At 41.5% G+C, this 23,834-nt stretch overlaps 1 protein-coding gene across 2 annotated transcripts; it reads left to right on the forward strand.

Moving 5' to 3' along the window:
* Positions 1 to 568: 568 nt before the first annotated feature.
* On the forward strand, positions 569 to 10,070 carry C1S (complement C1s). 2 transcript variants are annotated; one of them, XM_045781297.2, is made up of 12 exons: positions 569 to 735; positions 1,581 to 1,745; positions 2,026 to 2,233; positions 2,364 to 2,541; positions 3,339 to 3,464; positions 3,911 to 4,110; positions 4,319 to 4,472; positions 4,860 to 4,975; positions 5,382 to 5,460; positions 6,141 to 6,269; positions 7,154 to 7,228; positions 8,832 to 10,070. In XM_045781297.2, the coding sequence occupies exons 2-12, from the start codon at positions 1,723 to 1,725 to the stop codon at positions 9,629 to 9,631; spliced, it is 2,088 nt and encodes a 695-aa protein (XP_045637253.2). In that variant the 5' UTR covers positions 569 to 735; positions 1,581 to 1,722; the 3' UTR covers positions 9,632 to 10,070. The 2 variants fall into 2 exon arrangements, with proteins under 2 accessions (XP_045637253.2, XP_045637255.2); XM_045781299.2 differs by having other exon boundaries at positions 1,647 to 1,745.
* The last annotated feature ends 13,764 nt before the right edge of the window (positions 10,071 to 23,834 follow it).

The raw sequence follows: 23,834 nt of genomic DNA on the forward strand, positions 1-23,834 counted from the left end.
TTTGAAACCCATTTAGACCCAATGGTTATGGGTAAGGGACTCTGGATTGTATCTGAACTGGGGCTTGATTGGTGGATAGAATTTAGATGTTTGGAGATGTGGAGGGGATTTTAGGAAGAGGAAGAGCATCATCCCACACCAGCTTGGGTCTAGGTCTAAGTCATTATCCAACCATTAAATTTACTTTAAGAACAGAAAGGATCTGCATTTTTGATAAGTACTCTCCCTTAAGTCATGATTCATACACAGTTGGAGGGTTGGACTTTCTGGGTTTGGCTCCCCCCCCCCACAGTATTAATCTTCTCCTTTTCCCACAAATCACCTGACTTCCCTGAAAACTTAACACACCCTTTGGCTGGAAAAGAACATTAGGCAATCGGTGGAATTCCCCACTCCTTTCTCCCCCTGGAGCCCTGGATGGAAGGACTTCAGGCACGACAGAAGTATGCAGTTCTTGTTTCAAAAGCAGAGGGAGCTCCAAGATCAAGGCTGAGTTACCCCTTCCCTTGTCATGGTCTCCCAGCCCCCTCTTTGTTTAGATCAGGGAATTTCAGACATGCACACTGGGATAGAGAATCATATGAAACAGAACCAGGACAGGGAGGCCAGCGGAGGTTCTTGCAGAGGGAGCGTCCAGGCCCGGTGCTGCTCTCCCGGGGAGCTGGCAGGGTGGCCCAGCATGCCCACTGGCACCAGAGAAGGGACTGACCCACTTGTTCCCATCCGCTTCTGAAGGTAAAAAAACTTAAAAATTGAAGAGCAGAGCTTTGATGGAGGAAGAGAGAAAGGCAGAGAACTTCACATGGGAAGGTTTAGGGCAAAGATGGAGGGCTGGAAGGAGCAAAATAAAAGAAGGCAGAATACAGGCAACCTCTTTACCTCACTACTTACCATTGTTTGCAGGGTTAGACACATTTTTGGCAAGACTTTTTGAGGAACTGTGGAAAGATAGCTCATCTTTTTAGTAAAGGAAAAAACCCCAAACCCTGGAAAATTCACATAGGAAATTGAAGGGATACCTTTCCTTTCCTTTTGTGTTTCTTGTCATTCAGCTGCCCTTTGTCTCATTCCCCACCCAACCCTGTCTCAGACCACTTCTCCCAAGGTCACCGCCTTCCCCTAGTAAAAGAAGCTCATCCCTCCATTGGTGGTCATTGGGAGCACCAACAGAAATATGCACAATAATAAACTTAGTAAAGAGAGCTGGTGTGAAGTGATAAAGGGGATCTTTGCCAAAAGAGGGGGAGAAATGTCCTAGATGGATAGTCGTGATGGGGAAAGACTCCTGAAAACCTGAGTGGAAATCGGGATATTGTTTTGTGAGGGCAGGAGAGAGACTGATAGAGAGGGGGCAGGGGTCATACGGGTGGGGGTGAGGGAAGAGGAAGAAAACTGGGAGAAAGCGCTCATTTTCTGGGAGAAAAACTAGGCGACAATCCAGAGGCGCAATGGGAGAAGGGTAAGATCTAGTTTTAGTCTAGAAAATGAATTGAAGTAGAACCAGGGATGGTGTGAGAGGACAGGCATCCTGTGGTGACCAGTGTATGGCTTTGTTTAACCTGTGTGTTACTGTTATGGAGGTGACACTGAACGCCAGGTGACCCCCACCACCAAAGCAGGTGCTTGTGTTTGTTTGACAAATACAGCCAGCCCTGCCACCCCTTTGCTCCAAAGTCCAGAGGTGCTGCGAGCCAGGACCTTGAGGTGTGCTGTTCACCAGGGATGAACAAATTTCCAGAGATGTGGTAAGTGATCATGAGTCTGCAGAGATGTACGTGGACTCTATTCCCTTTATCTTCTCAAGAAAACAGCTCAGATCTGAAGCCCAGGTTTTGGTTTGACCTAAGCCTTTTTGCTTTATTCCAGCCTAAGATTCTCCTCCATGTGCTGTTGCCCTCCTCCCTTCTACCTGTTTCCCTCTCTTTCCCCTCCCTTTTACTCATGACAAATGCTAGGGCACTATACTAGTCTGCCAGTAGCTGGGTCACCCCCGTCTCCATATGTCTTTTTTTTTATTTTTTTCAGGTGCATTGTCCTGTTTTCCCTTTTGGCATCTGTTTATGCTGAGCCTACTATGTATGGAGAGATCCTGTCCCCTAACTATCCTCAGGCATACCCCAATGAGATAGAGAAATCTTGGGATATAGAAGTTCCTGAAGGGTACGGGATCCATCTCTACTTCACCCATCTGGACATAGAGCTGTCAGAGAACTGTGCATATGACTCGGTGCAGGTATATTAGAATAAGCACATACAGGATAGGGTTGGGGTGGTGGTGGAATGTTCTATTTTTTCTGTCCCCTTCTCTGACCTCCATGCCAAAATATTACCCTTTCTTAGCTTCCTTTCGACTCTTCTCTTAGATAATGTCAGGAGACTTTGAAGAAGGGAAACTCTGTGGACAGAGGACCAGCAAGAATCCCAACTCCCAAATTGTGGAAGAGTTCCAAGTCCCATACAATAAACTCCAGGTGATCTTTAAGTCAGACTTCTCCAATGAAGAGCGTTTCACTGGGTTTGCTGCATACTATGTTGCTGTAGGTAAGGCTCACCCTTCTCTATGTGCCTTAGTGATCCAGCCAAAAGATTAGAAGCAGAATAAACACTGAGTGATTCTGTGAATGAGGATTCCGTTTATAATTAAAACTCTTACGAAGTGTTGACTGGACTTGGGTCTATCCATGAATTGCCTTTGTGAAATTCAAACACAAGGTTGTATCTCAGTGGTGATGATGATAATGGTAAAAATAGGTAAGAAATAGTAATTTATTGAGAACCACTATAAACAGGACACTGTATTAGGAATTTTACCTCTATTAACTTAATCTTCACCTCAGCTCTTCCAGGTAGGTATAATGATCTCCTTACTTAAAGATACTTAAAGATAAGGAAAGTGAGGGCTAGGGAAGATAAGTAATTTGCCAAGAATCACACTAAAAATGCATGATATTCAAAACCATCCAATGGCAAACAAACCTTCAAATTCTGTGTGCTTCCACACCTAACTCCAGGTTAAAGTGAAGTTAGAACATCTCATAAAGCCAAACTATTGTTTAGATTTGACAGAAATGCCCAAATCCTGAAATGCTCTGTTTGTGAGGAAGGCCAAGAGTCTCTGGCATTGAGAGCTCCCTTAGAGCCATGCAATGGCAGGGCACAACTCCAGAATCATATTTTAGGAGAGTAATATAGAATAATACCATCCTGAAATGTGATGCATTTATTCACGTTAGCAACAGGCCTTTCCTACTTTTTCTTACCCTTGCAGTTTTGGGTTTAAACTCGTTCTTCCTTCTAGGTCTTTGTTCTTGACCTCAATCTTTCTCTACTTTTTCTAGATATAAATGAGTGCACAGACTTTGCAGATGCCCCTTGTAGCCACTTCTGCAACAACTTCATTGGTGGTTACTTCTGCTCCTGCCCCCCAGAACACTTCCTCCATGATGATATGAAGAATTGCGGAGGTGAGCTTGGCATCAAGTGGAGTGCATGTTCCCTGGGATTTGGAATGGCTTAAGGCTTCAATTAGAGCTTTGTTGACCCTTCCAATTTTGACTAGCTTCAGCCTTGCTTTGGCACATCTCTTTAGTTACCCATAAGCTGCAGAGGAGCCACAAGAGTGGAGGAAGACAAGCTGCAGGGTCAAGTTAAAGGAGAGGAGAGATAGATGCCTGTGAAGAGTCTACCTGGGACTGTTCATTACCACGAGGGCTCCATCATAAGCCATGTGATGGAAACCCAATAGGCACTGGGTATCTCTGTTGATTTGTATGCGATGTGTAATTGTGGCATGTGGGCTCCAGTCAGGAATGGTCAGTTCATGAGAAGAGTCACAGAATGGGGCAGGATCTCCTTTGCTTGACCCTATATTTGATACTTTTTTTTTTCTTTTCTTCTTTTTCTCCCTTAGTCAATTGCAGTGGGGATGTATTCACTACACTGCTTGGGGAAATTGCAAGTCCCAATTATCCCAATCCATACCCAGAGAACTCAAGGTGTGAATATCAGATCCTGTTGGAGGAGGGATACCAAGTGGTAGTGACTATGCGGAGAGAAGATTTTGATGTGGAACCAGCTGATTCAAAGGGCCACTGCCCTGACAGTTTAGTTGTGCGTGATGAATGATTAGTTTTCCTCTCAACCCACACAGAGAGATTTCTCCTCAAAGACAAATTATCTTTCTTTCTGTCCTCTCTTTTCCTCCCCTCCTTCTTATTTTATGTTTCTTTTATTACCTCCTTTACTTTTATCCCCTCCATTTTACCTCTTTCTCTTAGTTTTTTCTCTCTTCTGATTCCATCATTTCGTTTCTTTTCAGTTCGTTGCAAGAGACAAGCAATTTGGTCCTTACTGTGGTAATGGACTTGCTGCGCCACTGAATATTGAAACCAAGAGTAACACTGTTAATGTCATCTTCCAAACTGACCAAACAGGGCAAAAAAAGGGCTGGAAACTTCGTTACCGTGGAGATCGTGAGTATCCTAGAAGTTGCTTCTCGTACAATGTAAAATGCCAACAGGTAGATTGTTATATGGCTAGGTATCCTGAGAGACTTCACTTCTTCAGCAAGATCTAAACCTGTCAGTAGTTGTAAAATGCCTGAACCTCTAGGAATCCTTCAACTGGGCCTGCAGGTGCAGACAATTTGGGGTGGTTGGTTAGTATGTACTAACATGGCTGGGAGAATGGAGCTGGCTCAATGACTCTTCCTGGAGTGCCATATTATTTTAGACATCTCCATTGGAATGGTAGGCATCAGGATTAAGGACTACTGAATGATTTCAGAAAGTGTGAGGATGATATATATAGAATAGAGATTCTCCAGCTCTTTGGTAATTTTTTTTCCTGTCCTTTCCAAGCAATCCCTTGTCCCAAAGAAGTCACTGCCAATTCTGTTTGGGAGCCCGAGAAAGCAAAATATGTGTTCAAAGATGTGGTAAAGATAACCTGTGTGGAAGGGTTTGAAGTTGTACAGGTAAAGTACCATTAGGGTCTTCTCCCCAATCTCTACATCAGGATGAGCATAGTGGAATTGTCTAATGGTTCACTGAATGTCCTTGTTTGAGCAAGGTCTAACACCTTTTCCATAAACAGAACACCTCAGGATTGTCAGTCCTTCCTTGTGAGTCATGGAGCTTCTTGGCCAGATTGACACTCTCCTTCTGCCTTTAGTCTTCCTGGGGAAGGGGATCTGATATGCTGGGGCTATGTTGTCTTTTAGCCTCAACTCCTGGGTGCTTTGGGTCATTCTACTAAGATGTCCCCAAGCTTCTTGTGGTCAGGACTCCTCCTTGATCCAAGGCCAGAGATCGATTTCATTTTTGATTTTGATTTCCCATATCTCTCCTTATAATTTAATGGTGATGTGTATTATTCTCCAGGGAAGTGTTGGCTCGACATCTTTCTATTCTACTTGTCAAAGTAATGGAAAGTGGAGTAATTCCAAACTGAAATGTCAACGTATGTATTTTTTTTAATGGGACTCTTTCCCCCCCTTTGATGGAATTTAAAAGATCAGTTCATCAAGATTCAAATTAATGTTTTCCTCTTAGACTTGTGAGAGAGTGGGTTGGATTTTTTTTAAAGATTTTATTTATTTATTTGACAGAGAGAGAGAGAGAGAGAGAGCACAAGCATGGGGAAAGGAGAGGGAGATGCAGGCTCCCTGTTGAGCAGGGAGCCCGATGCAGGGCTTGATCCCAGAACCCTGGGCTCATGACCTGGGCTAAAGGCAGATGCTTAACCGACTGAGCCACCCAGGCGCCCCATGGATTTTTTTTTTTTTGAAGGGAATCCATCCATGAAGTGCCAGCCCAGATCTGGTCCCAGACTGGCCAGATCAGCAGGTTTCTTTCAAAGAAAGAGGCTGTGGGATTGGTAGAGTTAGTAGCACCATAGATGTCCATTGCTGGCTTCTGCAGAGGCCTCCACCAACCACTGAAAAGCAGGTTCCTCCTTGTAGCTTTGAAGGGGCTATCTGAATTGGTCAGTGGTCTGGGGAGATTCATCTCAGATGCGCTTATGGATGTGAGGGGTGGGAAGGAGTGAGGGACACGGCTGGGAGGATGGAACTGGTTCAGTGACTCTTCCTAGAAGGGAGTGGCTATCCTGATCATCATTCACCTGTCTTCTTCTTGTAGCTGTGGACTGTGGCTCTCCTGAACCCATTCCGAATGGTAAAGTCGAAGATCCAGAACATACTTTATTTGGTTCTGTCATTCATTACACTTGTGAGGAGCCATATTACTACATGGAAGATGAAGAAAGCGGTAGGTTTCTTTGACTAGAGAAAAGAGGAGAAAGAATAAGAGTGCTGGAGAGGGAATAGAACAGTCTTTCTGGGTTTGAAGAGAGTTTGGAGAGAAATGAAGGTGATGAGATGGACTTTGTTTATCCTCTTGGCTTAGTCTAAAGATAAGATGTTCCTATGGGGATATAGGATCATGCATAGGGAATTATAGAGATCACCGAGCTCAGCTTCACAACTATGGCAGGAATTCTCCCTACAATATCCATTTTCATGTGGTTACCCAGTTTTTGACCAATTATTTAATGTAGAACCTACAGGAGTAATGCTTCCGGTGTCAAGTCACTATACTATATGACTGGCTTTCTCAATGGAGAGGTCTTGGTCGTACTAGATGAAGGATTGCATAAGGCACAATATGTACCATTTCACTGATTTTAATTTGTTTTTACTTTTTAAAGATTTATTTATTTATTTTAGACAGAGAGAGCATGAATGGGAGGGCCAGAGGGAGAGGGAGAGAGAATGTGAAGCTGAGCACAGAGCCTGTTGCGGGGCTCGATCTCACGACCCTGAGATCATGATCTGAACCGAAACCAAGAGTCAGACGCTTAACTGATTTCACCACCCAGGCACCCCACTTTTAATTTAATGTATTTTCCCACCTGAAGCATTTTTCTAATTTTTTCTGTAACCCTCTTCTGCTTCGGAGACTGTTCCTTCCCCTCCCTTGGCAGGACAGAGGCTAGAGGGATTGTGTAGAAGGTGTTCTCAAGATTCTTTTCTAGTTGATTTGATTTGATCCCCTCCTCAAATCCTAGAGGAGCTGAGGCTCTGCATGAAAGGGGGAATGGAAAAGAGGAGATGTGGTGGTGAGTGTGTCCTGTGTCTCTTATGCCGTTCCAGGAGAGTATCACTGCGCAGGCAATGGGAGCTGGGTGAACAAATTGCTGGGCACGGAGCTGCCAAAATGTGTTCCAGGTAATCAGGGCTCAGTCTTGGGGAGAGACCATAGATGCAGGTGCTGGTGTGTGGGGCCACTCTCTGAAAGTAGGTGCAGTCCTTTTGGGAAAGGACTTAACAGTCTGGCCTAGCAGAGTCTAGCTTGGTAAGGTGGAGTCAACACTGGGTTGTGGGCCTGCCAGGACCTTGGGGGAATTCCTCCAACGCACTGAGTCAGGCCAACTGACAGGAAATAGAAAATCAGCCAGTGACAGTTGGTATCAGATTCGGGGCCAGTTAGGTTTGGTAACGTAGCTGTAGTAGTAAGGGGATGTAGAATTGCTAAAAACAGGACCTGAAAATTGAGAGTGAGGAGTCCACACACAGAAACAAGACCAGTTGACCAGCCCTCTTATTATGTAAAAGTCTGTCTGGCAACAAGATATAGAGCAATGAAAGAAATGAGGAGTTTCAGACAGATCAGAATTGGATAGAAGAAGGCTTTCAGGCAAAGCCATAATGATAGTAATAATAATAATAATAATAATAATAATAATAATAATAATCCTGGTAGTAACAACACTGTTATTGAGAGCTAGGGGCTCAGCCAGTTAACTGCATTTATTATCTCATTCAAGTTCTTGCAACAACCCTTTGAGATATGATTAGTCCCATTTCACAGATGAATGAACTGAGTACAAGGTCATAGAGTTAGTAAGAGGGAGAAGTAGACCTTGAACCGAGGTCTGTCTGAGTCCAAATCCTTTTATGCTTACCTCAGAGTCTATTCAGGCTGACTACTGAGAGATTTAGGTAAGCTGACTTCATCTGGAATATAATTCAGTTTTAGTTGTATTTGGTAATAGCAAAGTGATCAAACTTGGAATCTGTGGGGAATGAGATGAAAGACGAAAAAAGAGAACGCTCTCTTTGTCCTACTTCCTTTGGATTGCTAGGAGGGACTCAGCTGCAATTAGGACTTCAGTAAAGAAGGTGATAAACACTCCATCTGGGTATCAGAAGAAGGTGGAATGCTTGCCTCCTCCACCATCTGTTTGAGGAAAGAGTTTCCCAACACTGTTTTCAGTTGGGCCCTGTCCCCATGGGCTGAACCTAGGATGAAGAGCACCTCTAGAGGGGCTGTTCATGGTGTGAGGCCCTAGCTCATTTGGACTCAGGAAGTCACACACCTCTTCAGTTTAACCAGTCTCTCCCACAAGCCTGCCTGTGGCTTTGGAAAAGCAAGATGTTTGGTGATTACCTTCAGGATGAATCTGGTACTGAGGTGGTTGACCAAATACAGGGTTAGCTCTATTGTGCTAGAGAATTCTTTTTTTTTTTTTTAAAGATTTTATTTATTTATTTGACAGAGATAGAGACAGCCAGTGAGAGAGGGAACACAAGCAGGGGGAGTGGGAGAGGAAGAAGCAGGCTCATAGCGGAGGAGCCTGATGTGGGGCTCGATCCCATAACGCCGGGATCACGCCCTGAGCCGAAGGCAGACGCTCAACCGCTGTGCCACCCAGGCGCCCTGTGCTAGAGAATTCTGAAGCCTGGCAAGTTTTTGAGTCATTGGAGGATTTGCAGGAGGCCGGCAATTTATTTCTTGCTCTCTCTCCACCTTGTTCTTTTTCCTCCCTAGTCTGTGGTGTTCCCAGCAAGCCCTTTAGAGGAACACAGAGGATATTTGGAGGAATCGTTGCAGAGATTCAAAATTTCCCCTGGCAAGTCTTCTTTTTGGACCCATGGGCTGGTGGGGCTCTCATCGATGAGTACTGGGTGCTGACAGCTGCCCACGTCGTGGAGGGAAACCGTGACCCAGTAATGTACGTTGGGTCCACCTCAGTGGTCGCCTCACAACGGGCAAAAGCCCAGATGCTCACTGCTGAGCGTGTGATTATTCATCCGGGTTGGGAATTCCTGGATGCCCCAGAAACACGGAAGAATTTCGACAATGACATTGCTCTTGTGCAGCTTAAAGAGCCAGTGAAAATGGGACCCACTGTCTCCCCCATCTGCCTGCCAAGCACCTCCTCAGAATACAACCCCTCAGTGGGAGACCTGGGACTGATCTCAGGCTGGGGCCGAACCATGGTAAGAGATCATGTGATCCTGCTCCGAGGGGCAATGTTACCTGTTGCTCCCTTAGAAAAATGCCGGGAGGTGAAAGGGAAAAATGTCAATGTGGATATAAATTCCTATGTTTTTACTAATAACATGATCTGTGCTGGAGGAGAGAAGGGTGTTGATAGCTGTGAAGGGGACAGTGGTGGGGCCTTTGCTCTACGGGTTCCCAATGAAGAGACCCTCAAATACTATGTAGCTGGTCTGGTGTCCTGGGGCCCCCAGTGTGGAACGTATGGAATCTACACACGAGTGCAGAACTACGTTGACTGGATAATGAAGACAATACAGGAAAATAGTACCCCCAGAATGGACTAATCCATACATACACCACCGGTCTCTCTAAGGGCTATGACCAATCTTTTGCTTTCTGTTCTTCTCAATATTCCCGTTATTTCACCGTGATTGAGAGAAGACTTGGGAATATGATTTAAATAGAACTTGATTATTGGGATACCTAGCCGGAAGTAGTGTTTGATCATTACATCGTATTGGTCATTTGGTGTGGTCTGAATCGTGGGGTCCTCTCCCCTGAATTCCAACTATGAATAACAACATGAGAAAGGTGCTCCTATCTTACAATATTCCGTAGGGAGTTCCCTTTCCTGATGATGTCTGGTGTTACAGTTCTGACTCTGAAATTTATTGTTGGGCATCCCCTTGATTTTTTGTTTCCCCTTTCCCTGTTTGAAGTTCCCTTTGCTTTATCATACTCAGTGTCTACTATCTACTTGTAATAAATCATGGTTATAACCCAGTTCTGGCTGACTTGTCTTATTCCACACCAAGACCTGAGCCCCAGAGAAGGTTGATAAAAGGCTGTCGTGTCATGGAGATTCAGGCAGCTAGCAGCTCGTGTTGAATTGTTATGAAAACAGGGAATTCAGATTTTCTCCTCTCTTCCAATTGAGATTTCTTGTGGATCGGCACGAACATCATCAACACAAGGTACCATAGTTTGCTTTTGAAACTTATGAAATAAACCTGAACCTCCTTCGGAAGTCCACATACAGAATTGGCTGTTTAAGATCTTTAAGCATAAAATTTTGAGGTATAAGTTGTTTCAGTGTCTTCTGAAAATTAATTTTCTTTTAATACATTTGTATAACACAATATTTTTTTGTATAGTACAATATTACAACTTTGTAAAAAGGAAAAAAAAAAGAAATCGAACATGCTCTCATCTGCTTTCCTTGTGGTTTTGATCAATTTGTCAGTCAGGCAACAATGTCTTCTCTGGGTTAAACTCTGTGGCAAGACATTGCAGCTGAAAATTCTGGTGAGGATGCACCCAAAGCCTCTCCCCTCTATTTTTTTTCTCAAGGGAATGGAAATTTAAAAAAAACCAAAAAAACAAAATCTTCTTCCTCACCACAAATTGATTAGTAATGAAAAATGACCACACAATTGAGACTAATTATTTTTTAAACTGTGGACAGGAAGCCTCTTTAGGGTGGCAGTTACCCCAACAGGGTGTCTTATGAAAGCCGTGGACTAAGAGTAAGAGTTGGAGTTCAGGAAGACTCTGGTCTGTTGGATGGGACATGAGGTTTCAGGAGAGCAGTTTTTATCAGAAGCCAAAAGGTGTGTATTTGGGGCCCATCAGGAAAGGACTTTGATTTTTCATAGACCAAAAGGGCTAAATTCAACAGTTGACCTTAGGTTGGAGGTTAGCACATGATGAAATAAACAGAACTGTAACTGAAATTCTGAAGAATTAAAGGAGAATTATAATAAGGAACCTTGGAAGCACCGTGTCAAGTCAACCAAGCAGCATAAAGCCATTTACATTATTCCTTGACCGTGTACCTCATAACCACCTTTGCCTACCTGCCTGTCATTACAAATCAATGGAATTGACAGTATAACCTGGACTACAATGTTTTGGGTGGGAGAAAAAAAGAATTGGAAAAATATTAAGAAATTTCCTCATGATGCAGAAACTGTCCTTTTTAAATAATTGAGATAATAGAAAAAAAATAACCTGAAATCAGACAAAGGAAATCCATTTATGCCAGGGTCTTCAGTCTATTTGGTTTATTCATTTGCAGGTGACCTGGGGTATTAGTGACAGAATCCCCTCACTGTTACTGCCTTATGCAGTAGGATGGTTATGGTTAACTTTACTACAAGATCCTTTCCCTGAGTGAATGGCAGAGAGGGGTTCTAAATGAATCACCATCAGAGACTTCAGAGCCAGGAAGGACTCATTGCCAAGGCCTGGAAGGGCTAAGGAATTATTCATTGTGACTTAAAGGGTATCAATCATATTGCCTCATGCGTCACTTGGGAACAATGTGTGTCTGCTTCACCTGAAACTTGGGAAAAGACAACTTTTAAAAGCAGGTGAATTGTCACATTTCTTTGGTCAGAAGAAAATGGACTGGTGGATCCGTTTCTCATGCCAGGGAGAAAAGATGGTACCCAGGGGCCAAGAGGACTTAATGGAAGGAACCTAGTTGAAAGTGGACTAAGACAGAAGGTTCTGGCAGGATTTCGGGACCCTCTAAAATTGCTTTTAGTGTGATACCTAGAATCAGCAACATATTCCATAGAAATGTGACATTACACTTTCCGCATACCTGTATTTTTTTTAACTAAAAATATTTTTTAACTAAAAATAAGAGAAAGCTGTTTTTTTTAGCTTTATTGAGGTATAATTGATAAAATTGTAAAATATTTAAAACATGTAATGTGATGATTTCATATACATATATATTGTGAAAGGATTCCCCCATCACATTAATTAATTAATCACCTCACATATTTACCCTTAAAAATATTTTTTTGGGCAAGAACACATTAAGTTCTACTCTCTTAGCAAATTTCAATTATATGATATAGTATTATCAACTATAGTCACCACATTATGCATCAGACCCTCAGACTTTATTTATCTTATAACTGAAAGCTTTTACCTTTTTACCGACCTCTCCCTATTTCCCCTACACCTCACCCCCTGGCAACCGCTTTTCTACTCTCTTTCTATAAGTTTGACTTGAAAAAAACTTTTTAAAAAGTTTCCACATATAAGCAATACCATGTAGTATTTGCCTTTTTCTGTCTGGCTTATTTCACTTAGCATAATGTCCACCAGATTTGTCCATGTTGTCACAAATGACAAGATTTCTTTTTTTTAAGAAGCTGAATAAGGGGCGCCTGCATGGCCCAGATGGTTAAGCATCTGCCTCAGTTCAGGTCATGATCCCAGGGTCCTGGGATTGAACCCTGCATGGGGCTCTCTGCTCGGCAGGGAGCCTGCTTCTCCCTTTCCTTCTACTGCTCCCCCTGCTTGTGCTCTCTTGCTCTGTCAAAAATATAAACAAAATCTTTAAAAAAAAGTTAAAAGCTGAATAATACTCCATTATGTGTAATATATACCATATTTTCTTGATCCATTCATCTCTTGACAGACACTAGGCTTGTTTCCATACCTTGGCTATTGTGAATAATGCTGCAAGGAACATTGGAGTACAGATACCTCTTTGAGATATGGTTTAGCTTCTTTTGAATATATACCCCAAAGGGGTACTGCTGGATCATACGTATTTTTCTTTTTAATTACTTGAAAAACCTCCATACTGTTTTTCATAGTGGCTGTACCAGTTTACATCCCCAAAAACAGTGTACAAGTGTTCCCTTTTCTCCACATCCTTGCCAGTATTCGTTATCTTTTGTCTTTTTTTTTCATAGCCACCCTAACAGATGTGAGGTGACATTTAATTGTGGTTTTGGTTTGCATCTCCCTGGTGATTAGTGATGCCGAGGACCTTTCAATGGACCTGAGAGTCACTTGTATCTCTTCTCTGGAAAAATGTCTATTCAGGTCCTTTGCCCATTTCAAAATTAGGTTATTTCCCTTTTTGCTATTGAGTTGTACGAGTTCCCTGTATATTTTGGATACTAACCCCTTATTGGATATGTGGTTTGCAAATATTTTCTTCCATTCTGTAGTTTGCCTTTTCATTTTCTTTATGCTTACTTTTGCTGAGAAGATTTTTAGTTTGAGGTAGTGCCACTTGCTAATATTTGCTTTTGTTGCCTTGGCTTTCAGTGGCAATTCAAAAAAGTCCTTGCCAGACCAATGTCAAGGAGCTTATCCCCTATATTTTCTTCTAGGTGGTTTATGGTTTTAGGTCTTCTGTTCAAGTCTTTAGGATTAAAGACCTTTTTTCAGTTGATTTTTGTGTATGGTGTAAAATAATGGTCTAATTTTATTGTTTTGTATGTGGCAATCCAGTTTTCCCAACATCATCTATAGAACAGACTTTCCTTTTCCCATTGTATGTTTTTGGCTCCTGGTTTTTTTTTTTTTCAAAGATTTTATTTATTTATTCAACAGAGATAGAGACCGCTGGCGAGAGAGGGAACACAAGCAGGGGGAGTGGGAGAGGAAGAAGCAGGCTCCTAGCGGAGGAGCCTGTTGTGGGGCTCGATCCTATAATGCCAGGATCACTCCCTGAGCTGAAGGCAGACGCTTAACCGCTGTGCCACCCAGGCGCCCCTTGGCTCCTGGTTTATTTCTGGGTTCTCTATTTTGTGCCATTGATCTATGCATCTGTGTTTATGTCAATACCATACTGTTTTAATCACTACAGCTTTATAATATAGTTTGAAATCAGGGAGTGTTGTGTTGCAACTTTGTTCTCCTTTCTCAAGATTACTTTGGATATTCAGGATCTTTCACGGTCTCATATAAATTTTAGGATTGTTTTTTCTATTCTGTGAAAAATGCCATTGGAATTTTGATAGGGATTACATTGAATCTGTAGATGGTTTTGGGCAGTAAGAACATTTTAACAATATTAATTCTAGTCCATGAGCATGGAATAGCTTTCTATTTATTTGTATCTTCTTTATTTTCTTTCATCAATGTTTTATAGTTTTCAGCGTATAGATCTTTCACCTTCGTGCTTAGATTTATTCCTATGTATTTTATTCTTTTTGATGCTATTGTAAATAAGATTGTTTTCTTAATTTCTGATAGTTTGTTGTTAGTGTATAGAAGCACAACTGATTTTTGTATATTGATTTTATATCCTGCAACCTTACTGAATTTATTGATTAGTTCTAACGATTTTATTTTGGTGGGATTTTTAGGGTTTTTAAATATAATTTCATGTCATCTGTAAATAGAGATAGTTTTACTTCTTCCTTTCCAATATGAATTCCCTTTATTTCTTTTTCTTACCTAATTGCTCTGGCTAGGACTTCTAGTACTATGCTGAATAAAAGTGATGAGAGTGGGCATCTTTGTCTTGTTCCTGATTTTAGAGGAAAAGCATTCAGATTTTCACTGTTTAGTATGATGTTAGCTGTGGACATGTCATGTATGGCCTTTGTTATTTTGAGGTACATTCCTTCTATACCCAGTTTGAGAGTTTTTATCATGAAATCATGTTGAATTTTGTCAATGCTTTTTCTGCATCTATGGAGATGATTATACGATTTTTATCCTTCATTTTGTTAATGTGGTGTATTCCACTGATTTGTGCGTGTTGACCTATCCTAGCAACCCTGGAATAAATCCCACTTGATCATGGTGTATAATCCTTTTAATGTACTGTTGAATTCGGTTTGTTGATATTTTGCTGAGGATTTTTGCATCATCTCTTCATCAGGGATATTGGTCTGAACTTTTTTTGTACTGTCTTGTCTGGCTTTAGTATCAGGGTAAAAGCTGGCTTCATAAAATGAGTTTGGAACTGTTCCCTCCTCTTCTATTTTTGGAAGAATTTGAGAAGGATTGGTGTTAATTTTCTTTAAATGTTTGGTAGAATTTGTCAGTGAAGACTTCTGGTCCTGGGACTTTCGTTTGTTGGAAGGTTTTTTATTACCAATTCAATCTCTTTACTAGTAATTGGTATATTCACATTTTCTATTTCTTCATGATTCAGTCTTGGTAGATTGTATGTTTGTAGGAATGTATCCATTTGTTCTTAGGTTGTCCAATTTGTTGCCATATATTGTTCCCAGTAGTCTATTATGATCCTTTGTGTTTGTATGGTATCAGCTGTAATGTCTCCTTTCACTGAACATTTTATTTATTTGCGTCCTCTCTCTTTTTTTCTTGGTAAGTCTCGTTAAAGTTTTGTCTGTTTTGCTTCTTTTAAAAAAACTAGCTCCTAGTTTCTTGGTAAAGCTAGCTAAAGGTTTATCTGTTTTGGTTATCTTTTCAAAAAATCAGCTCCTAGTTTCATTTTCTATTGCCTTTTTAGTCTCTACTTTATTTATTTCTGCTTGGATCTTTGTTATTTTCTCCCTTCAACTAACTTCAGGCTTAGTCTATTCTTCTTTTTCTAGTTCCTTGATGTTAGGTTGTTTGTTTTGTTTCTTAATGTAGGCATTTGTCACTATGAACTTCCCCCTTAGACGTGCTTTTATTGCATCCCATAAAATTTGCCATGGTGTATTTCCATTTTCATTTGTCTCACGGTATTTTTTGATTTCTCTTTTGATTTATTTTTTTGACCCACTGGTAATTCGGAAGCATGTTGTTTAATCTCCACATATTTGTGAATTGTCCAGTTTTCTTCTTGTCACGAATTTATAGTTTCATACCATTGTGGTCAGGAAAGATGCTTGCTATGATTTCAATCTTCTTAAATTCAATTAAGAGGTCTTTTGTGACTTTACATGTGATCTACGCTGCAGAATGTTCCATGTGTGCTTGAGAAGAGTGTGTATTCTGCTGCTGTTGGATGGGTTGTTCTGTAAATGTCTGATCTAACGTTTCCTTATTGATTTTCTGTAGGGATGATCTGTTGTTGAAAAGGGGTAGAGAAACTTGATTTATCTTGATCAAACTCATGAACTCTGCCATTATATTTTAATGATGGCTTAAAAAATTATTTCCTTTTGAAATATAGATTCACAGGAAGTTGCAAAGATAGCACAGAGAGGTCCTGTGTAGCCTCCATCAGTTTCTTCTAATGGCTACATCCTGTGTTAACTCCAGCACAATAACAAAAACTTAAATTGGCACAATGTGTGTGTATAGTTTTGTGAGAGATTGTAACATACTGAAATGATCACTTGTGGAGACTCATAATCACCCCTGCAATCAAGATACAGAACTGTTTCATCACTGCAAAGAATTCTTTTAGGCTACCCCTTTATAGTCACACTCTTTTCTTCTTAATTTTCTTTTTCAGTTAAAAAAAGACAATTTTGAAAGATCCAACCTTTCTCAGTTGTGCTAAGGAGCTGAGGGAATAGGACTTCTGGTGTGCCCACCCTTCAGCTAGAGAAAGAGGGCAACAAGATAAATGATGGAGGGCAATTAAATTGTGGTAACAGGAACCACAGTGGGGGAATCCCAAAGCGGAGAGCATAAACTTAAAGTGAGAGTCCCATAATGGGTCTTGTTTCCTGGAGTGCAGGTTCTGTTTTTAAAATCTCTTATTTTACTACAAGGGAAAAGGAAGAACATAAGATACCAACAATGCCAGTAAGGCTCTAGTTCTAATTTTAGTCACTTTATTCTGTCTGACCTCTAAATAGGCTGTTTGCAATCTCTGTCTCCCTTTATGTTTAGCGTGGAAGCAAATTATTTTTTTTTTGTCCTCACTGCTTGGGACTGACTGTGAAATATTTTTGGCATAATATGCTCAGGTTTTTCTGGGTATCCTTCTATTCATGGGTAAAATAAAAATGTTTCTTGATCTCTTTTAGATAAAAAGCAAGAAGAACTAAGGTTTCCAACAGGAAGAGAGAGAGAGAGAGAGAATGTTTAGAATAAAAATTTATAGAAGCCAGGAAAAAAGAAGCAAAAAGTCCCTGAGTAATGGTTGAAAAACCCAGGACAAAAGAAACAAAAAATCCTGCCATCACTAGATGCCAATGTCCCAAAGAACTCCCAAAGGAGAGACTCTGGTCTTCTCGTGGAACGAAGCACAGGCGATGAGTGTGGGGAAAAGCTGAACCCTAGAGGCTGGCCAGAGAAACCCTGAGAGAGATTTCAGAAAACAATAATCATTTCGGTTGGGCCTAGGCGAACTCTACTTCCACTTTGGGAGTGTGTGATTGGAGGTCTCTACTTGTGACACAATTTAATGACAAACATTTTCCCCCCAGCAATTTACGATGTTGTGTTAGTTTGTCTTAGGCGGCCCTGACCACCTTTCCTGGTCCTTTACTGCTGGAGCCCCTTTGGGCATCCTGTACTGTCCTCGCTACCATCCTTTATCCTTCAGTGCAAATAGATATAAATCAACTCATCAGGTTGACCTATATCTAAAGGTTTGAGGGACTTCTGCTCCTTGTTAATGACATTTCAATCATTAGCCAGAAATGGGAGGGATTTCTTGGCGGGGGGGGGGGGGCTCAAAATTTTCCTGAGACCCTGGAAATCATACCACTTCCCTACTCCTATCCCTTTAATGATAATAGTAATTTTTATTGCATTACATCAGACTGAGTGAAAGGTGTGTTGAGAGGGTCAAGGGATAAAAAGTATGATTCTAAGATCACAGTCACAGAGAAAGACTTTGCCCTCTGGTTATAGAAGTTAAAGCTGCAAGATACCAGAAGGACATCTCCCCAGCGTAGCCCACAATAATGCCTGGCACTTCATTAAGCCTGTTTCATGTATTTGTTCATTTAACTTCAATATTTGTATGAGATACTATTGAATGAAATTGGTGTGAGATACTATTATAGACAAACTGAGGCTCAGAGAGGTTAAGCAGCTTGCTAAGTTACCATGGGTAGAAAGAGACTAGGCCCCTTGACCCAAGAGCGAATTCCCTGAACGACCATACCCTCTTGCAGCTCACTCAGTGGGTGACTGTCTTTTCCTCCCCAGGCCGGCTTTCTACAGGGCCTGGCAGTGTGTGACTCCTCCAGCCTCATTACCATGTACAGACCATTCTCTTGTTTCCCCGGCCGCTCAGTGTTGAAGGTCATGGCATCAGACTGTATCATCTACATCTACTCAGTGTTGTCGTCCTCTCCTGGAACCTGGGTCATTCCCCTCATTTCTCAATGATCTTGGTTCCTGATTCACTGTCTTTCTAACACTATTCCTGTCATAATTTTTGGCAATTTCAAAATACAGATAGGCGATCCTTCTAAAGCTTTGGCCTTATAGTTCCACAAATCTTCAACACTTTTAACCTTCCACTTTATCTCAGCCACACACTCTCGTGGTCATGCTTCGATAGACCTTCTCATTCCCGGTAACTGTAACCTCTTCTATTATCCCGGCTTTGCATATCCCATTCTTTTGCACCACCTCCTATTTTTCCAAGTCAATTCCTATAGGTCTACACTTCCTATATTCTACAATACCAGAAACCCTAATACATCAATCCTACTGCATATTTACTGTCCAGTACCCTCTCTGTACTTGGTCTCCTCTTTACCCAGCTTAAATTCAATATAATAACTCTCTTGCATACAACTTGGACTCCTGTCCCCTTCTGTGGCTTCAGTATATTCACCTGGCAGAACGAAACCCGCCTCCTCTATGCCTGTATTGGTGCAGCTGATAGTGGCTGGTGGAAACCATACAAGCTAACTCATATAACGGTCTCACGAAGGTGAGAACAACCATCTCATTTTAATTCGTGACCATGAATCCCCAGTGGATCCTAATGCTCCCAGGCAATCAAAATTCCCCAATCCATTCTTTCTCCCACTCTCCTTGGTGATTATTTCATTCCTTCTTCTCTCTCCTCAAACCCCCAAATCCTTCATCCACACTCTTAGCCAATAAGCTTATTTTCTACTTCACCAAGACAAAGTAACTTAACTGAGTCCCAGAACAACGCTCCAGAATATTTATAGAATACAAAAATATCCAGCACCCAACAAGATAAGAATTAGATGAAGAATTAGACAAATGAAGAATTAGAGAAGAACACCTATGGAAATACCAGCATCTTAAACTCTACTTGCCTCTCTGTTAGCAGAGATAATGCATCCGTGCTTCCAACTGGGTTCTATCTCTCCCCCACTTCCACCGACCATCATCATTTCCCCTCTCTATCATGTAATTCCCATCAGCCTATAGACATGTTGTTACTTCTCTAATTAAATAAAAACCCTTCTTTTGACTCCAGTTCTTCCAATAGCTTGCCCTGTTTCTTTGTTCCTTCTTGCAGCAAATTCCTTAAAATAATGGGTTATACTTTTTGTCTCTGGTTCTTCTTCTCCCACTCTCTCTCCAACTCCAGTCTGGCTTTGCCCCCATCATTGCACCAAACTGCTTTTCTGGCTCTCCAGTGACCTAGGCATTGCTCTATCCCAGGATCAATCCTCAGTCTTCATCTTGACCCATCAGTGACATTTGCTCAATCAATTGATCACGCTTTTGCCTTGATGCATTTTCTTTCCTTGCTTCAAAATTCTGAACTCTACAGGTTTTCCTCCTACTTCAGGGGTCACTGTCTTAGCTCAGGCTGTTGTGATGAAATATTATAGACTAAGTGGCTTAAACAATATCTCACAGTTCTGGAAGCTGGGAAGTCCAAGACGAAGGTGCTGGCAGATTCTGTTTTGGTGAGGTCCCTCCTCCTGGCTTGCAGACAGCTGCTGCACTGTGTGCTCACATGGCCTTTTATTGGTGCCTAAGTGTGGAGAGAGATGTTCCTTTTCTTATCCCACCCTCATGACCTCATCTAAACGTAATTACCTCCTAAGGACTCCAACTCTGAATTCCATCATACTGGGAGTCACATTTATTCCGTAACAGTCACAATTTCTGAGCCTCCTTAGGCTGATCGTTCCTGTTCTCCCAGACTTTTATAATGACATGCCTCAGGGCATAGGCATTGATTTTTTTTCTCTTCTCTATCCATCTGTACTCCCTTGGTGGCTTCATTCAAACTTGTGGCTTTAAACACCCATCTATATACGCACCAATGACTCCAAACTTTGCATTTTTATCTTAGACCTGTTCCCTCAACTCCAAATTTATACATCAAACAGCGTATTCAGCATCTCTTGTTGGGTGTCTAGTGGATATTTATTTAATTTTCTGAACACACGGGATGAAGTTATAGCAATTGTTTTAATGTTCAGTCTTCTAATTCTTACGCCTGTGAGTTTTTGCTTGGTTTTGATGCATTTTTCTTCTCATTATGGATCATATTTCCCTGCTTCTTTGTATGCCTCATATTCTTTGATTGGTTGCCAGACTTTGTAAATTTTATCTTGTTGGGTGCTGGATATTTTTGTAATTCTATAAATATTCTGGAGTGTTGTTCTGGGACTCAGTTAAGTTACTTGGAAACAGTTTGATCCTTTTGGGTCTTGCTTTTAACATTTGTTAGATAGGACCGGAGCAGCGTTTAATCTAGGGCTAATTGTTCCTTACCACTGAGGCAAGACCCTTCTGCATCCCCTACCTAATGCCCCATGAATTCAGTCAGGCTGGTGGGATCAGGCACTTTGCCCAGCCTTACTGATTGCCCGCTACTGTTCCATACGATCATGTCATAAAGCTTTTTTTCTCTATCCTTGAATAATTTTCTCACGTATGGGTGAGAAAATTGTAGGGCTCTTCTGCAGATCTCTGGAATTCTCTCTGTGGCTTTCCTCTCTCTGATCCTCAGTTCTGTGAACTTCAGTAGCCTTGGTCTCCCTGCATTTTTGGCTCAACTAGGGAGTCAGCTGAGTGCTACCTGGGTTTCTCCTTCCAGTACCTCATCTTGGAAACTCTCTCAAGGCAGTAAGCTGGGGCAATCATAGAGCCATCATTGTCCATGGTTACTTGGAATTTAATGTTTCGAGAACTATTGTTTCATATATTTGATGTTTTTGTTGTTGCTGTTGCTTGTTTGTTACAGGAGGGCGGGTAAATCTAATCCCTGTTACTCCATTTTGGCCTTAATCTAATAGGCATCTGAAATTCAACATGTGCAAAAGGGACCTCCTTCTGTTTTTCATGAGATCTGCTCCTCTTGTAATCTTCTGCATCTAGTTGACTTCTCTCTTTCTCTCATTCAGCTCTCTCCAATATTTATTCCATCAGGAAACCTACTGGTTCCTCCTGCAAATTTTATCCATAATATGACCACTTTACATCAATTCCACTGCTACCTCTTGGTCTGAGCTACCATCACCTCTTGCCTGGATTACCATAATTGCTTCCTAACTGGTCTTCTTTATGCCTTTCACACCTGCAATCTGACCTCAATTCAGCAGCCAGAGTGAGCCTTTGAAAATGTAAATTCACATTATTCTGCATTGGCTGTCTCTGCAATTCTCTAATGGATCAAGCATATTCTTGCCTCAGGATCTTTGCACTGGTTGTTTTCTCTTCCTGGAATTCCTTTTCCTAGATCTCTGAATATCTAAGTTCCTTCAATCTTTGCCAAATGCCCACTTTCTCAATGAAGTTACCCCTTTGAAAAAAAATTTTTTTTTAAGATTTCATTTATTTATTTGACAGAGAGAGACAGCCAGCGAAAGAGGGAACACAAGCAGGGGGAGTGGGAGAGGAAGAAGCAGGCTCCCAGCGGAGGAGCCTGATGTGGGGCTCGATCCCAGAACGCCAGGATCATGCCCTGAGCCGAAGGCAGACGCTTAACGACTGCGCCACCTAGGCACCCCACCCCTTTGAAAATTTTTTAAATTAAAGAATATTTTAATTGAGCTCCATCTATTTTTTGACTAGATAAAGCATCTACATGACTTAAAACTTGAAAGACCGAAAGAGTATAGAGTGATAACTTTTCTTCTTACTCCTGCCCTTCCCTAGAAACCACCATTGTGTCTTGTATATCTTTCCAGCAATATTTTATACCTATAAAAGCAATGTATACCCACTCCTCTTTTTATACAAATAGTAGTATTTTATACACACTGCCCTGCTTTTTATGTTTTTCATTTAAGATTGAATAGCTACATTGTATTTCATTATGTGGATATTCCATAGTATACTTGAAACTTTGGTACCAGACCTTTCAGAATTCAGGGTTCTAATGCTTTGCTATCATATGCAATGCTTCGATGACTAACCTTGTACCTATATCATTTATCTCACATGTGAGAAGATCTGCGAGAAAAATTCCTAGAAGTGGAATTGCTGGGTCAGAGGCATGTGCATTTGTGGTTTTGATTGCATGTTGCCAAATTGCTCCTTACAGAGTTTGTATCACTCACATTCCAACAAGGAATGCATGAGTGACTGTTTTCTCTACATCCTCACCAGCTAGTATAGTGTCATTGCCAATCCTACAGCTAAAAAGATGGTGTCTTAATTTAAGTATTTTCTTTTCTATGAGTTAGCTTAAGCCCCAAACCTTAACCTTAATTTGTGTTTTCTTTTCCGATGTCTATTCATAGGACATTGGTTTTAGCCTTATTTTTTTTATTCCGGTGCCCTTGAAGGATAAGCCGCATAAGACTTTGGAGGAGGGGAGTGGGAACCAGGGGGATCAGAGCCATCACTGGGCTCTGCTGGGATCACCTTTGATGATGACTATAAGGACAAAGGACTCAGAATCTTAACTTTGCCAGGAACTTAGAAATAGTTGAATATTTTCATTTCGTTTCAGTTTTTGTTCTCATCACTTCCTCCACCCACTCCATTCCCATCTCCATTAGATGGGAGGTGCTTCACTTCTGAAAAATACTAAATTACTGAAATCAGCATGTGCTCTTCAAACACGCTGCACACCACTTGCAGATGTTTCTGTGTAGACGATACAAGAAAACATTTTCCTGTCATTTCTGCCGTGTCCGCAATCCTGAAGTCTACAGTCCTGACATCTAAAGTGCTCTTAAAAACTGAGAGTGTTTTTTTTTTAAAGATTTTTTAAAATTTATTTATTTGACAGAGAGAGAGACAGCCAGCAAGAGAGGGAACACAAGCAGGGGGAGTGGGAGAGGAAGAAGTAGGCTCATAGCGGAGGAGCCTGATGTGGGGCTCGATCCCATAATGCCGGGATCACGCCCTGAGCCGAAGGTAGACGCTTAACCGCTGTGCCACCCAGGCGCCCCAAAAACTAAGAGTGTTTTAATAGTTTGGCACCAAAAGTTATTTAGTGGCAAAACCTGACCTGATGGGTAGCTATTTAGAGTCTTTATTTCTCTCATATACTGTGAATATTCAGATGTTTTTCAAAAAATTATTCCTCTGTTTTGTCGCCCTAGAGTGCTGCCCTAGACCCTGCTGGGGACATTACAGAATAGACAGTATGTTATGTTTCTGAAACCTGTAAGATCTTGAGCACTGAAAGGCACTTGGCCCTGAGAGTGTCAGATAAGGGTTTGCAGACCTGCATTTGGACTTAAAAATTCTCATTCCTTGGGAAGGCTTTAACTCTGCACTGGTCTTTTTATTTTTTATTATTTTAAAAAGATTTTATTTATTTATTTGTTTGTTTGTTTAGAGAGAGAGCATGAACGGGGGGAGGGGCAGAGGGAGGCACAGAATCTCCAGCAGACTCTGTGCCGAGCACGAAGCCCAATGTGGGGCTCAATCTCAAGACCCCAAGATTATGACCTGCGCCGAAACCAAGAGTCAGATGGTCAAATGACTGAGCTACCAGGTGCCCCTGCATTAGTTTTT

Source organism: Ursus americanus, chromosome 25 (assembly GCF_024610735.1).
Source record: "Ursus americanus isolate L20-20 chromosome 25, mUrsAme1.1.p, whole genome shotgun sequence".
In the NCBI taxonomy this organism is placed as follows: domain Eukaryota; kingdom Metazoa; phylum Chordata; class Mammalia; order Carnivora; family Ursidae; genus Ursus; species Ursus americanus.